Source organism: Mesitornis unicolor, unplaced genomic scaffold, assembly GCF_000695765.1.
Source record: "Mesitornis unicolor isolate BGI_N332 unplaced genomic scaffold, ASM69576v1 scaffold55033, whole genome shotgun sequence".
NCBI classification, from domain to species: domain Eukaryota; kingdom Metazoa; phylum Chordata; class Aves; order Mesitornithiformes; family Mesitornithidae; genus Mesitornis; species Mesitornis unicolor.
Genome location: NW_010176456.1, coordinates 634 through 18,179, shown reverse-complemented (window position 1 = coordinate 18,179; position 17,546 = coordinate 634). Strand labels below are relative to the sequence as shown.

Sequence of the window (17,546 nt, the reverse complement as noted above, 5' to 3'; positions counted from 1 at the left end):
CCAATGCTTATTCCCACACTTATAAACAACATATTACATCTCCTAATTTTCTTCAGTTACTTAATTATTTGAAGTCTGGCATAGATATTTGTGAAAAACGGATTGCTTGCTTACTACCTCATAAGGAAAAAGCTGTACACGTACTAAACGTGTTCTGTGAGATGGAGTGTTTTGCATTACCGAGCACATTATTATCAAGTAAAATATATACCAAACTGCACTGGGTGACTTTATTTTATATACTACCCCGCTATTGCATGCCACTGAAACAGGCTGTAAGTTTATAACACAATGGGATCTCGATTAACAAATTATAAAACCATATTTGCATTTTTAAAGAAAGTGACTAAAAATAAATTAAAAATTACAGCAAAATATAAAATTATTTCCAGTCTCTTCAGTGTACAAGATCTAGAATTAAGGATCTAGTTGTATATGGGTTACGTACCTGTGTAATTTTCAGCAAGCAAGTCATTCCACTAAAGCAACTGACTAATCACTGTCTTACGGAGGAGGGAGAGGAGAGAGATGTGTGCATATGTGTGTATACACGCCCTCCATTCCCTCCCTCCAGAGAATACTCTGCATTTGGCTTGAAAATCAATAGCAATTACTGTACATGGGATTCCAATTGCATTTGTTGAAAATAGTTAAAATATTTTAAAAGTACAAATTTAATATGTACAAAACATGAGTACAAGGAAGTCTGAAGAGCAGGATATAGCAACAGCTTCTTTAACTTGTCTTTCTTTTTTCTTGTCTTTTCCTTTTACCAGTGTCAAGCCAAAATAGTCCAGAAATATCACTTTCCTGATAACCAGCCACAATACTGTGTGTCTTTTTGGAATTATCCTTAAAATAGCAGCCCTCGAGGATTACACAGCTGCCTCCAGTTCTTATCAGTAGAGATCTTGAACTATTTTTGAGGTATTTTAAAATCTGGCTGTAATCTCTTGACTTGACTTGTGTTTTTTAATGGAGGGTTTGACCCTGCACAGAACAGATGAAGATGCATTGTGCATGGGAAAGCAAGGTAAAATGTGTTCAGAGTTAGCAGGGTACACAGGAGCATGTTTCTGCACTGACGGTAGCTGTGCTGTCTGGCTCAGAAATCACATCTGCCTCAGAGGAATGCATCACTCACTCTATTGGCCAAAGCTGAAAACAAAATTCAGGACTTCAGACAGCAAAGTTCAGCCAATTAGTTTATTAGTAAAGCTAAACACCACTTGGGAAAATGCTGCTGCTTTTGGAGACTAGAAACAGCAGGAGACATCTGCCTTAGAGGGTGATGCACAAGACTATTAATGTATTATATATCCAGCCAGGCTTCTCTATATTAACCAATAAAAATTTTTATGCATCTCCCTAACCAGTCTTGACCAGTTCTTGTCTTTGTTTTGCTAAATACAGACTTGTACCAAGTACTGGTACAAAAATTCCTGCTTGTAATCTGAGCAGCATCATGCTCTCAGTATTCCACCGAAATCTAAACTATGTCATAAACTAAAGACACGTTTAGCCTATGTAGAATTCATTGTGGGATTTATATACGATGTGAACATCATTCACAAGTGGCATTCACACATCATTTCAATGCAAACACCACAGAAAGATGAGGTGTTTTCTATGAAGCTCCTCAAAGCCTACATTGCAGAGCTGGCACCAGAGCTCCCTGTACAGAAGGCAGGGTGGCTCAGGGAGCAGGCCAGCTGCAGCAGCACATTGCTCCTGCCTAGGAGCATGATCCATACTAAAGCTGATGACAATGCCCACAGCAGTGAAGAGAGAAATCTGGCCTTGGCGCCCTTGGCTCTCTTTAAAGTCCATGCAGTGTAACAGGCACTTTCTAGATTTCTAATTGGCGTGAGGTGCCTTGTGCCTTGGAAATGCCTGTTGGTTACCAGGGTTGCTTCAAGTGTCTGCAAATAGGCAGATGAACTGTGTGTCATCTAACCTTACCCACCACAAAGCTTCAACTCCTTTATATTGTAGGTGGGTCCAAACTGTTACCCTGGAACTATGGCAGAGGTGCATGGTAGGATATACTGGAAGTGCTCATATCTGAGTGTACATTTGATCTTAAGTGGTATTACTTAAACTCTGGGAGATGATTTGCATGGCTTGCATGTTTAAAACAATGAATTTAGTCCTATTTATGCAGAATTATGTGGCTTGAAGGGGAGGAGAGGGAAGCAGTTCTCTACATGAAACAACAGCTATACCAGTTTCTCAGTCAAGGACAAATCTAAAGCAAATAAAGTTATATGTCAACCGTCATCATTCTTCAGACAGGCAAGGAGCTACCCACAAATCATATCACAGAACAAAACAACTGGCTTTCTACATACACATATATCATCTGCAGTGAGGAAAAGGTTTTTCTTAGTGACAGCTACTCAAAGTGTGATGATGGCCGTCCTAATACTTTCTTGGGATTTGCAAAAATTACAGATTATTTCCTATCCCAACAAGCACTATTCTAGTGTGGGCACAATTTCATTCAATAATTCACCTGCTATGGGCAGATATGAGCCATAGACCATAGAACTAGAATTTAGTGGCAGCTTATGATTATGTTGGTTATGTGCACACAAGCTGAAGTGCCAGTTATGGATAAATACACACAGACACACTTTACTCTTTGAAAGGACAGCTTGCACTAAGTTGGGAGCTGTTATAAAACTGAGGCAGTGGGGACACCAAATAGCATAAAGGAAACCAAAATCTATGGCCAGGAGAAATACAGTGGATGGTTCTAAAGTGAAATACATAAAAAGGGAACTGTTACAATGAAATTTGTTCCTGGTTAGGTAGAAATGCTAGAACTGTGAAATTGACTCCTTAAAAAGAGATTCCTGTTCTCTATCTGGGGCAAGACCTAAGACTGTATTCATGCTGCTTAATGAGAAAATACTGTTCAGTCTAGCATTCGCCACAGACAATTATTAAACCACATCCCCTGGCCCCAGCCCTGACCTATTACTGACAGGTCATAGCAGCTGCGGATATTTCCTTCCTATTCTGATTCTACTTTGGCAACAAATGTCAGTAGATGATAAAGACACTAAACACTGCACATATGTGCAACCCCGGTCACTTCAGTGTGCTTGTTCACTTCTCTAATCTGAAGCATTTTTTAATTTTTGCCACTAACATCACCACCCCCATAAAGCACATATTGGTCTTCTGGTCTAGGCCTTCTGAGCTTTGTAGTTTTCTGGGAACATTTTTTTCTGCGATTAAACACCAACTCCACTGGAAACAGTAGTAATTAACCATTGGGAACAAGTTGCTGAGAACAGCAATTTTTTCATCACTTGGATTTCTTTTACCATGATTGGATGTTTTTTTAGAAAAAGAGCATTTCAATAAGAATTGGAAAGGATCCTAAACCAGCCAGAAGAATGAGGTGATTTGTCTACCTCTATGTCTGCACCACAGCTTTCTCCCTAGTATATTGAGAATTTCAATCTCTGGCTGACCATCAGGCAATAACATCAAAATCACTTTGAAAAAAAGTAACCAGAGCAAAGCTGTGTTTTTTATTTCCCAGTTTGACAAAACTGGGGATGGCAGAGAGGATTTTGTTATTAAATTGAGCAGCTTCAGTTGCTTCTGGAACGCTGCTACAAATCATTATTTTAGAGGGATTAGTGATTTTCACAATGGAGACTCCACAGATTTTCAAGATAATTACTCCTCAGCAGAAAAAATAGAATTGTTTTCAGATGGGTTTATCTTCACACAAGCCATTCCCAGTCTTTTATTTTAAAGGTTTAAACGTAGCAAAAGAATTCCTTGATGAGCATAGAATTTTTTTAACAGATAGTACGGCAGGTACATTCTATAATACCCTTTTTAGAAGGGATATTACATAAAAAGGATATCCTTTTAGTATCTTAGGATCAATTTCTACAGTAATAATGACTGGTTTAGTGAATTCAATAGCATCTTAGTAATAGTCAGACCTTTGATCATGCAGTGGATGGCACCTGAAATTCCATAAGATAAAAGCTGAATTTAGAAAAACCAGCTGCTGTAACACAGTTGGCTTTGTAACAGGGTATGCTGAAGAAAAGCTAGGTCTACAGAAAGCTCCAAGTAGGAAACAGAGACCAGGGAAGGATTAAGGTCTATAGGAGTACTTTCTTCTAAAAAAGGCTTGTGGGCCTGTAAAGGAAGAACAACAGATAGAAAGGTAAACAAGCCCCAGGGAAGTGAAGCTATGTGGATATATTTGCTTTCCTCAGGCAATGGGTGAAACAGGAGAATTACTGGCAATGGTATTTTCTTCTTGTTACTGTTTTATTTCTTTCTTATTTACATGAGAAATGAAGGTAGACTGGTATTAGCAGTAGCCAGCTCTTGGAATGGAAGAATTAATAATGTTAAAGAAAAAAAATTCAGGAGGAGGAGCCTATTAGAGGTCTTGAAATTACCAAAGTATTTCCCTCCTGTTCTGGACCCCAGCTATTCCTTCCATTAACACGTGAGAAAAACCCATTCCACTTTCATCAGAGTGAGTCTTCTCCACCACAGTGGGAAGATATTTCTGATCTTTCAGGGAGGGCTGTGGTGCAGAAGAGAAAACAACTTGGTGGCAAAGAGCTATTAGAATTGCAGCATTTATTTCGAACATTCATTGGCCCGTATTTTCTTTCTCTTTCCCCCCTTTTACCTTCAGATGAATGTAAATGTTAATAATTTAGCTTGAGGAGGGAGGAAGCATAAGGGGGAGTGAGCTAATGGGATCTCTGATCCTTTGGAAAATTTGAAATTAAGATCATGCTTAATTGCAGATTGGGATGCAAATTGTCTAGAAAGACTGTCACCTCTTGACCTGCTAAACGCTACTAAATTATTTTCCATCATTGCTAATACTTGCTGATGTTTTTATCCTCTATATTAGTTGGCAAAGCAGAGATAACCAATTTTAAAACTTCTTTAACTAAAACACTGTTAGCATAGGACATCACAGATCCTTAGGACATCATGTAAAAGAAAAATTAAGTCGCCATACTTCAATATATATACACTACACAGTGAGAACTTGCATGTACACAGTGACAATGATCATGTGGTTCAATAATCTTTAGATTGCAAAAGAGTTCGGAGAGTGCATGCAAAACCTGTCAGGAAAACCAAGGCACAGAGGAATAAAGGAATGACCTCCATTACATGCTAGTCTATGATTTTTTTTTAATGGTGATGTTAATTTTTAGTAAGTCAGTAGAGACAGAACTCAGGAAACCAAGAGCTCACACAAATTACTTCTGCCAGTATTTTGAAATAAGATGGTTCAGAAAATAACAGGGTATAGATAAATAGGTATGTCGTAGAAAAGAAAGTAACTTTAAAGGATTTCTAAGGATTCGCTCTAACACCTCTCTCAACATACACAGTTTTGGCTGCTAAGGCAGCCTGCATCATGGCCCTCAAATCTGAGCTGCTAGAAGTCTCTGTTTCTCACTGGGTTTAAAACATGGGGATGGCCATTCCAATAAGTGCTAGCAACATAATTTAATTGCTTACTTTTTCTCCAGTCCAAACTTAAGCTATCTTCTCACAGATTAACAGTTTTTTAGGCTACTGAAAAATCAGTTGAAGCACTTGAGGCCATATTAGTGCAATGATATATGACTCATGAAAAGGTCTGACTCTGAGTCTACCAACAGTCTTTTGTTTCTTTTGGTAGGACCCCTGCAGACAGCCTTACCAGAACTGGCAAGCATTATTATATCATAATTATACCATTGCAGAACCCCTGACATACCCATCTCCTGGCCTTTATCAGTGCTTCTGGAAGCAGCAAAGTCTAAACATATTTCCTACACTGTTCACTGATGCAGCTGGTAAAGCTGTTTGAGCAAAGGAAACATCCACGCTCCTAGTCTAATGCCTAGCGGGATTACTCAAATCACTGTGCTGGACCACATCTGTTTGCATGAGTGGAAGTCAATCTATTGGAGAATTCCAAATAAAAGAGGACCATGACATCACATAGAAGGCAACAACAACAACAAATCCAGGAAAGGAAAAAAAATCAACAATCTCCCCAACTCTCTAAACAACAACCCAAAAGCCTGGCTTAAGGAATGAGTGCAATGTAACAGTGTAAGTTTAGTTTTTTAAAGAACATTTGGGTGTACTGAATTAATGGTTTGCTTCACTCAACCTCACTGTATAATGAACTGTAGACAAAGTAGCATTCTGTAGCAAAAATGTAGAAATAGCTTGCTAGCAGCTTGCTGATTTTGCTTCATCTTGACACTGTATGCTTCTCAGACTTTGATCTCTAATCTGTTAATAAATGGGCATGGTCCGGACTAAATTTTAAAAACAACAGAGAGCCAAATTCTGAGTGTGCAGCTGGAATGGCATTGCAAGCAACAGAAGAATGCCAAAATACACTCACACACAAATGACAGCAGAGTTGTGTCCATTTGGTCAAAAAAGGGATCTCCTACCTCCACAGAGCAATGATAAACTTTCATGAGAAAGCAGTCAATCATGTGAGCAAAGTCACAATTATTTCCAGTAACACCGCAGCCGGTAGCATCAGTACTGAATAGTTCTACATTCATGTCCCCCATTTTTTTTCCTGTGCATGTTTGCTCAGTTTACAAATCAAATTCAGCATGTGCTGTTTTTCTTTTTCCTCTGTTAATTATAAATACTAAAAACTCTGGGTCCTGTAGTCTGCCTCATTTACTTTGCACGAGTGGGGCTAAATGAAGTCGAACAAGCCAAATTTAGATGTAAGAGTTCCCCGAACTGAGGGATCTCCAGCAGGTTCAAAACAGCATGAATTTTCCAGCTGCTTTTTCCTCACAAACTGGTGCACAGGATGATTGACCTTCTCAGGGAAAAGGGCACAGTGGAGCTAGATTTTAAAAAATCTGTCATTCCAACTCCCTGAAATACCCAGAAAATTTCAATGGGCTATAGCAGATGGTAAAAAATTGTGACTCTTTTAAAGGTAAAGAGTAATTTATAAATACTTGTTTTTCACCCAGCTGTTTTGACCTGGTTCTTTTTTTCTCCCATCAGTATTGTGAATTGATGCATTGTGCTGAGCTGAACAAATCATGCACTGTTACATGTGACAGATGCAAGCCATTCACGAATCTCAGTACTGAAATGCTTCATTGGAGCTGATAAAAATGAACCCAAACTTTCACCTGCTTTAAATATATAAAGCCACAAGAGTTGTAAATCATTATGCAGTTCAGGGCTATGTTATGACTGCCGCGCAATGACTGCAGCAATGGTATCTCTAATTTCATCTCCTCCTCTAGTTAAGTTTCCCTCTGCTGCACACTTAATCATCAGCGTTCTTCAGAGAAATTCATACTCTGTCTCTGCTATCATCTAACAATTCTGGGTGTGTTAATCAGATTCATGTTTCAGCTGGTGAGTTTTGGTCTCTGATGAGGTCACACTTGCGTACTAACTCTCTGCTGCTGCCTTATTAACCTGCCTCTTGTGAAAAACAAACCATTCTTTACTACTGTAACATCACTAAAATTGATGGTAAGATAAGAATAATGAAGTATAAATTTAGGACTGACATTAATTTTGCTGAGATGTGTTTCACTGCGTGCTGTAAAAATGTTAATGGATCTGCGTTTTAGTCGCTTAGAGAGATTCGCGTACATGTATTCTACCTGTCAAGAGAGTTCTGAAAATTTGGAAGTGTGTGAACCGAAAAATGCGACTGAAAAAAAAAGGAGCCTCCCATGCCACTGTGCCATGTGGAAGATAGAAAAGAAGAAAACCGGATGCACTCTTCTGCTGAAAGCTATTTCTGAAAGATGGGAGTGCAGCTGAAATCATACCCAAGAAATGTGATTATTGAGAGGTCTGTGTAATGAAGTCAGTGGAAAAACTACAGCTGGCTTCAATACGAATTGAATGGGCTTTATGACTAGTCATCTGAAAATAAAAGGACAAGGGGAAAAAGCCTGGTACAGATTTGCTGGGTGTAAAAAAATTCCTCACTGCCTGTGGAAAATTACAACTGCCAGATCATAGGGTATATTCTGAAAGCTGCTTTTATGTACATCATAAGTATTGATTTCTGGGATGATCCAGTGATAAAGTACATCTCAAACTGTTGTTTGCTTTCATGGAAATGCTACTTCCTTTCTGAGATTACACTCTCAAAAATTTAAATTCCTTATGCGACAAAACCGGTGGTAACAAGATGATGTCCAGACTAACAGATATTAGATCAGATAGGTATTAGGCAAGAGTTAATCCTAACTTTTGTTGTCAACAAACAGACACATCTCAACTATTGTTCAAAATAAGGCAATATTTTTGCTTTTTGACAAGATAGACTTTCTAGGGTAAGGGTAACAAGAAACCCTTTCACGTTCTCCCAGTGCATCCAGAGAGGCTTTTCTTACCCCAGGTCTTCCTCCTGGCATGCTTGCCAGGCCCCAGCGGCTGGTGTCAACAAGAATTGTTGACAGACGTCAGCTAGCCTCTGAGATATATGTTTGTTTACACAGCCAATTACTTGGCCCCATATATTTTATTTTGGCTTCATAATGCAGAGTAGTTCAGTCTATTTTCATGAATCATGAACACGGAACTGGTGACGCAAAAGCTCAGACAAACCTTATTAGTGGGGCAGCTTTCTCATTTTACCTTTCATGAAGGAGAGTCAAAATTGAATCCAAACTGTGAACATCCCATTGAATACTCCCTTTATCCACATGCAATTTAGTTAAATGAAGAAATAATCATCATCGGGCCCAACAACACAGAAACAACATGGTAATAAAGTGAAGGCCTGTGGGTAGTTTAATTTTGTACAGAACAAACAGATTTGGGAATTGCTGGTTCATTTCAATCTCTCAAAATGAATTTGGTGACCAAGTAATTTGCTAATTGCTACTAGACTATGCAGTTTACAGGGATGCCTTAATCACTGTTTTCAAAGAACATTAGTCTAATTTTTTTTAATTAGTTCTGAAAAGGAGACAATTTGAAAAGTTTCTCCTGTTGATGTGCTAAACACAAAAAAGTCCTTTGCCTTCAAGTATTTCCAGATTTCTTCTTTCTTTATTTCCTGGAGTACAATGAAAGAGGTGAGCTGTAATTAAGCTTTCAATTTCAAGTGACATTCAAGTCTTTCAATTTTAAGTGACACTGCTAGTCAGTGTTTAAGTACACTTCCAGACAGAGGATAAACTATTAACCAGCACAGTGCAGGCATGCGCTGCTTACCTCCAAATCCAGGTCTCAGTGCAAAGTCATGGTCCTCTATGCGAAGAAGCTGCTCAGATTTAAATGGCCGTACTTTGGTGCTGTCAAGTTTCCTCATTTTAATTTCTCGTTTGCTATGTTTAAAAAAAAAAGTAAGAAACTTCATTCTTTTTTCTGCCTGGCATTCCGAGTATTAGTTAAATGAATCAGGGACCGAAGAATCCTGGATAATTGAATCTGGTATGATAAAGGAAACAAGTGTGCTAATAAAGTAGAGATATATTGGGAAAAGTAGGGAAATTGGGTATGAGAGTGCCCAGGTCCATGAGGATCACCAATTAAATATAAAAAGTGCCAGGAAGAATATCTAGCTCTCCTTCTGCTTCCCTCAGAGATTGTATCTATCATTATATGAAAGATTATAGCTGTTTGAAAAGGATGTCATTATTCACATAACCAGTTTCAACTCAGACTTGGAAATAACGCCATGTATCCAGGGTTTTAAACCACTTCATACATTATCCATATTACAGAGGCAATTACACTTTTTATTATAATTTTTTTTTTTCCTAGAGGCTCAAATGAGTAACTAATTTTTAAGAAAGACCGAGGAACTGATGGTCCTGGATCTAGGGACTTGTTTTTTGAGATCCTCTTAAACATCATTCAGATTTGGCCAAGTTACTCATTAGCTCTTCCCCTTATTTGCTGCTCAGACATGCAGCATTTCTTTCCATCGAGTCCTGTCTGCATTTTCCCCATGCCTCACATAACTGAGCCTGTGCTCTAAGCAGAACACCATGAATTCTGTACTTCTTTCTGGTGTTAACTTTATTCCCTTCACAGAGCATACTGCGCAGCATCCTAAACTCCACTGGGAAATTCACATGCCTAAGAATGGACTCAGGCTCTCCAGACAGAAATCTCATGTGCTGAGCCTGCATTTAAAATGAACAGCAGATACCCATCACAATGCAGGCTCCTTTTCCATTTTTCCTATAAACAGAAACCATGGCACAGGCAGCAGAGGGGTCTGGTACATGCCCATCTCACAAAGGTATTGGGTTAAAACACAGACAAGATCTATAGACAGATCTGGCAGCTAGGGGCACAGCTTTTATAAAGAATCCATTACATTATTTGGTTCTGCTACAAGGAAAATTCTGTGGTGTCTCCTCAAGTTTCCACTCCTTGTTGCATGTCCTGCTTTAAGTAGCTGGCCCTAAGAAATAACAGAGCTAGCCAAACCTAAGCTGCAGAATTCTTCTAGCCTTGGGCCCCCATTTCTGGAAAGGGAACCTGTGTAGTTTAATTTAGAGGAAGAAGGTTGAGGGAACACATCACAGTCTTCAGGACACATCAGGAGCCTTTACAGGGAGAGCCCTTTGCTCCCCGTCCACTTCCCAGTAGGATAAGCAGTGGCAACAAGGGAGATCTGTGGTACACATTAAGAAAACCTGTCTCATGGTGAGAATAGTGAAACATGGGAACACACTGCTTGGGCAGGTTTTGAGACTCCTTTCACTTGGGCTATTTAAGAATAGATTAGACATATATCTGTAGGAATGACTTCAATACAGCTGCTTTGCCACAGGCAAGGGACTCTCCTTAGACATAATTTCTTTCATCCCTTCTGTGATTCTCTGGGACTTTGCTGCCAGCAACCCTAAATATGACTTCAGACTGATAGAAATCTGTTCTGAAGATCTGCCCTGTAGTCACTGTTTAAGACGAGGTATGGAATACCTTAGGATAAGGTATGCACCTGTATTGACTTTTTTTTTTCATATTTCACCCCCTTTTTTCTTACTAATGAAGCCCAAGAAATTACTTTTTAAAATGCTCGGGTGGCTGCTGAGCTATTCAGAACAGCTGGGCTTGACCAAATTAATCATTGAGTATTCTTGAATGTCTCTGGCAGTGTTGTCTGAACAAAAGTATCCGGGGAATCAAAACACCCATCAGGCATTTCAAATAAAGACTTCCGTTTTCTAAGTATAAAAATTATGTGGATACTAAAATTAAAGCCTCCACAGAGCAAGCCTGTATCAGAGTACAGTGGAACTGAACACCTGCAATCCTCTGCAATAGATATATGAGGAAATTCTGCTGCTTGGGAACCAGCATAAAAGAAAATGATGAATTATGTTTAGGATGCCCTGGCACAGCTAACACAGTTTGGAAGAATTAGGTTATTTGTCATAGGATGTGCTAAGGAAAATACCTGTTTGATGCTTCAATGATTTCACTGGAAGAAACAGGCTAAAACTATTATGGTGCATCTATTACAACTTCTTACTAGAAGCAAGTGTGGGACTGAGGAAGACTTCCTCTAGTCCCAAGAGGCAAAACATAAGCTATGAGGGCAGAGATTTTTTCTTAATGAGCCACTGAGAAAAGATGCTGTGGGATTTTGATATTCCTTCTGTTTTCCTGGATAAGGACAAAACAGAGAAATGCTGCCTATATGAAAAGCATATTTTGTGACCACTTTACTTGAAAAGCCTCTTCAGGCTGATGTTCTGCATAGAAATGCTGGAGTATCTATAATTATTTCTAGCTGCTATCAAAAGTGGTTGTTCAAGCTAGGTAAGATCTTGCAGGGGTCAGAATGGTACTTTCATTACAAACATGCTGCATCTTTGCTTCAATACCTTTCTTTGGCAAAATGAAGTTTTTATTGTAAAGGAAAGTAGGTTTACATGCAGAGATACATATATACTCATGGTACTTGGAATTAATTTCATGGACACTGGTAACGCTGCATGTGTAAAGGTACCAAAGCATAGAAAAATTCCATTAAAAATTCTCAAATAATTAAAAAAATACACTTCTGCTTCACAGTTTTTCTCCTCCTTGCCTGCTTCCCCCACCCAAGGTTAAGAAGTGTTCTCCAGCAGATATTTCTTTAACATCAGCATCTGGACTCCAGATGTTGCTCTTTGGCTAAGAGTTATGGTATTAAATTGTCCTCACTGCAGCATTAAAGTTAACTCATTACTGAAAGGGAATCACATGCATATATTTGCTTACTCCCAAGAAATCCTAGACCCATATCTAACCATTCATTAGCACCACAGCATTGTGAAATAATCAGCAGATGTTTTCTTGAGTTTTCCTTCCCATGGCACCAATTCCATCAAAAAGCAGAAGAGACAGATCTAACTAGCCTAGGACTCCAAAAGCTTCCCAGGGACACACTTTTCATTCTCACAGAAGCACAGCAGAGACACAGATTACAGTTCAGCAGCCTGGCACCCTGGTCTCTTTATCATGCAGCTTTGGCCAGGACACCATAATCTAGGAGTCTAAATGCAGTCATTGGTTCTGCACATTCATTGTACGGCAGATGTCAGGCTGTGGTGCTTGAGAGAAAAAGCTCACACAGAATAGTTTAGGTTGGAAAAGACCTTTAAGATCTTCAAGTCCAACTGTTAACTGTTAACTGTTGCCAAGTCCACTACTAAATCATGTCCCTAAGCACCACATCTACTCATCTTTTAAATACCTTCAGGGATGGTGACTCAACCACTTCCCTGGACAGCCTGTTCCAGTGCTTGACAACCCTTCTGGTGAAATCATCAGCAGATGCATGTATCTGCTGATATATGCACCTAAGGAAAGGAAATCTCTCTTTATCTACCTGGAGTAGTAGTAATAAAGGGAACTCTGGCACATGGCTTGGTATTGGCATAGATCTGGGCAATGATAAATATCAGTTTGTTGGTTTCAGTGAGGCACATGCTCAAGAAACTACTGCTTCCATTTATAATAGCTCTGCTTTCCGCAGCTGTATTCCAGGCAACATTTTACATTATGCAAATGAAATGGTAATCTATAATTAAATTCCAACAAAGGTCATAAAAAACACTTGAAGTGTTTCAGATCACACAGGGAAGACACCCCTGCTGGTGCATATATAGGACATTAATGGAAGCACTAGCTCTTTGGATGAAAAAAAAAAGTGAAATATACCCTTTGGACACTTCACTACCCAAAACTGTTATCTGGACTCATGGCTCGATGCCTTGGTATCTGACAGCGCTCTCAAAGAGAGGCTAGTCACTGTCTACAAAACCAAAGCAACCAATTCAGAATCCTTTAACAGTGGACAAATGTGTGGCAGGCATTTAAAGACAAATTTAGCTGCTTCTACCTAACCTTGAATACCTAATAGGGAATGAAAGGTCAAAGGTCTGCTCAAGGGTACTCAGATCATGTTTTGTTAAAGCATTTAACCACATAATGCCATTAGTGTAGTTCCATAACCAGTGGCATTCATGGGACTGATGAGGGTAGTATCCCATCTGGTTGTCTTTAGCTTACCTGGTTATCAAAAGCTTATGCTGGTTCAAGGAGGAATCTGACAAGGTCATGGAAAAGAAATCCACTGAAGGTCACTAAATCTGCAGAAATTACATCCAACACAAGAAGTCTCTGAGGGAAATCTGATTACTGGATATGGGTGGGAGTATAGGGGGAAAATCTCTTGTTTGCCCTGTCCTTATTGTTCCAAACTTGTGCTTACAGCCTTTGTTGGAAACAGGTCACTATAGTACATGGACCTTTGGTAAGACCCTGTGTGGCTGTTTTAATGTGGTTGTTTCTGTTTTAATGCCCTGCATAACTAATTATATGGTAAACGTTCTTGGTAAGAGATTGGAGAAAGGCTGAAGCACTGCTGGGTATTCAGGAAGATATGAACAAATTTCCAGCACCATCCTCATCATGACAGAGTCTGAAGATTTTCGGTTCACTAATTTAGTATCCAAGATACCACACTTCCTTTATTGCTGCTGTATGGGGGTAGTGGGGAAAAAATTCTCAACATATTCAAAATGAAACTAGGTAAGTTTATGAAACAAATATGATGAAGGACCCTTTTATGAAAAGAATACACTAGATTTAATGGCCATAATCTTCTTTCCAGTGCTATGTCCCTAAGATACTCCAGCTACTACCAAATCAAAGGTATCCAAAAAGTAGGAGTTACAGAAATCTTATTCCCAGGAGAGTCTGTGGAGTTATACAACAGTATGATCTCTTAAACATTTCATCACATATGTCAAATCTTGAAGTCCAGATAAATGTAAAATTCACAATTGTGCAGTTTCTCTCTCACACATAAAAATGCATTTCTAAGTGTTCAGTAACACCAGCAACACGTATTGTCAAAAAGTCTAATATTGTGACAGTCAAATGTTTTGTTCTTCGCTGTAGGAAATGGACCATGAGAATAATCTCTTTCTCATGTACTTTTGGTTAATGCTTTAAAATCTTCTTTACAAGAGAATGCAGACAAATAGCTTTGGAGGGAGAATTGGGTTACTCTATTAAAACAGTGGAACTTGTAGGTTAAGTAACATTTTTGCATGGCATTCTTTTTAAAAGGCCACCCATTTAACCAAGGCCATCTGTCAGCTCTGTCCCTAATAACCCTAGTGCTGGCTGAAAGGTTTTCCCCAGAAAGAAAAAGAGCCTGATGGAAAGTCAGACCTTGTTGCAATGCATTGGAGGATAATGCTGCCTTTAGAACAAAACAAGAGAATCAACAAAGAGAAATTAAACATATTTGGATCCTTTCCACAGAAAAGCTGATTTGCAGCTGTTAAGCTTTGGGATCTTTTATGGCTCCGACTCTGCAGTCTTCTTCCCAGTTCAAAATCACTGGGACCTAGGAAATGAAGACATGGAAGGCCAAAGCATTGCCTTGTGTAAAGAAAACTGCTGCACCAGTCAGCATCGGCTGAGAATGCAGTCCTGGCATTCCTCCTTGCTCCTATTCTTCCTTTCTGCTAACACAAGATTGTCACACAAGATTGTCATATGGATCCTTCCATATGTATCAGTAAAGACCTGTGAAGATGGGTAGGACACTGCTAGTATTGTTACTGCTGTCCTGTGGCAAGAGGTCAGTAAAGGATGCCACAAAATATGCTGTCTCCTACCACCAGGCTTCTTTCCTGCTTTGTGATTTTTTGTCAATGATGGAGAAGCTCCTCTCAGCCATTGCAGAACAGGATAAATGCAAACAGCAGCAGCATATGCTTCCCTTTTACCACTGACAAAAGTGTATCAGCTGACCTTAAAATAGACTATTCTTACTGCTACAGCAATAAGAAGATATTTTGGTCTGTTTCCATTTGATTCTTAACTGCTTCCTGAGACTAGCAAAGCCACAGATTAGACCTTATGTTGATATTAGGGCTAGTTCTGTTTATTTTGTTTAGTTATTACAAATAATTGTGCACCAGCACTCACTCCAAAGCTGTCAGAGTTTGAAAGGATCTGCTGAATAGTCATTCACTTCATGAGCTTTTGGCGTAGACCAAACTCGAACCTATGACCTTGAATTGAAATCCAGAAGTAGGGAGTGGTATATCATCTCCAGACACCTCCATTGTGTCACTGGGATATGTTCTGTTGCCTTACATTGCTTAAATGTGATTTTATCAAGACATGTAGGGATTCAGAGGTATGTCACTGGTGGATTATCACATAAGAAGTGATACAGAAGGTAGACAGCTGTATACATGCTTCAAAGCATGTAACTTGAAAAAACAGTTTAAACAAATCAGAGAAGTCCCTTTATGTTAGTTTTCCTCAATATGTGATATTGTCTGAATAAACTATGAGCTCCCCTGCCCATTTTGATAGGGGGTCAAGTACATAGGAAAATGTAACAGTTGTATCCCTTCTCCTTTCTTAAATGGAACTACTTACTACAATTTCTCCTACCTCCCAACAAAGATTTTGCTTAGATTATTACTGGCAGTCACTGGTCTGTTCACATACTATTAGATTAATCTGGTAACACATTCATAGACCTCACATGGCAGATGAGAAGTTGCATTTCTAGGAAAAAGCACTAACAGAGAAACTTACATGTAAAAACCTCTGTATCATTATTCATTTTAAACCAGATACTTGATTGGAAGGACTAAGAAGAGAGGCAATATTCAATGTCCAAAAGCATAAATATATTCCAGAAAGGGAACACATTGTGTCATCACTATAAATACGGTACAGTTCACCTCATTTAATGCCATAAAATGTCTTCTGTATCTTAATAGTGTAGCTACTTTGCTGTTTAGGTAATGGAAGTCACTTTATAACATTGGCATAGAAAAGTTCTAAAGTAGAAGGCATTTCTGCTCCTTGTAAGAGAAAAAAAATATTTATTATATTACAATAGTAGCCTGGTATCACACAAGGTAAAAGAGCTATGTGTGGGTGTGAGTGTGTACATACTTGCATATATATGAAGCATTCATGAAATCGCAATATGAAATGGCTGGTTATGAAAAATTAATTCACAGTTCACCATTTCTGTTTCGGGAACACCCTATCAACACTATGCATAATATAAACCCAGAAACTGGCAGAACAGGACAATGAACAAAAAGGGTGCATCGAAAGGTTGCTAACAGCATGAAGTTTATCAGATGAACATAGACGGAGTATACTGCTTACCTGTTATGCTTTCTTAACAATGAAAATTGTTGCCGATGATGAAGATGGCGATGCTGACTTTGAGAACTGGGTAGCACTGCTGCTGGCCACAGGCAGGTGAGGAACAGAAGTTTCATGACCAGGACCATCTCTCCCAAAAGACAAATGCACCTGATCAGCCAATCCACCTTGCTGACTTTTTGTTTTTACTGTTTAGAAACAGCATAGCATACAAAGGATGCACGTGAAGCAAGGCATCACTGAAGACAGAAGACAGGGGCATCCCAGTTCTGATGTCCTCGCCGAGTTCCCTTCATATTTTGGCAAATCATAAAAACTTCCTTCAGCTCTACATCCCTGCGACATCTGCTGTCAAACCAGAAGCACCTTGCTTTTAGAGGTGTAGTAGAAACAGCAATTTGTTTGGCCAGGCTGCAGTCTGATCCATTCCTTCCACTCTTTCAGCATAGGTGCATGTTTGAATTCTCCATCACCCGCTCAGTAACCTCTTCAACATACCCTGTGCAGGCAAAGTGATGTCAAACATTTAATCCCCCTTAAATCCCACACAAAACCATACAAAAATCTGCTTTAATGACAAAGGTCTCTAAATTAATCTTGCTTTCTATATATGTGTGTCTCTGCTCAAAATAATTTTATGTACAGATCAAGCTCTTTCATTAACTGGCTACATTGTATTGCCTTCCCAGCCATTAACATCATTTCTATTTCTGTGATCTGCAGTAGCAAGGATTTTGTCTGTAGATTTAGAACTACTTTTGGACATCACAATACCATGGAACAAGTCCAAACTAAAAAAGAAATCTTTCAATATTACTCAGTAACATTTGGAAACATTAACAATCTTTTTTTTT

The 17,546-nt window shown here is 39.0% G+C and overlaps 1 protein-coding gene across 1 annotated transcript in view; it reads right to left on the bottom strand.

Annotated features, from left to right (window-relative positions):
• GABRR3 (gamma-aminobutyric acid (GABA) A receptor, rho 3) overlaps positions 1–16,820 on the bottom strand; it is a 29,403-nt gene extending 12,583 nt beyond the window's left edge. The window contains exons 1-2 of the mRNA XM_010181728.1: positions 16,693–16,820; positions 9,241–9,353 (exon numbers count right to left, since the gene is read on the bottom strand). Of these exons, the coding sequence (XP_010180030.1) occupies positions 9,241–9,353; positions 16,693–16,820 (241 nt within the window). The remainder of the gene's footprint in view (positions 1–9,240; positions 9,354–16,692) is intronic.
• Positions 16,821–17,546: the final 726 nt, after the last annotated feature.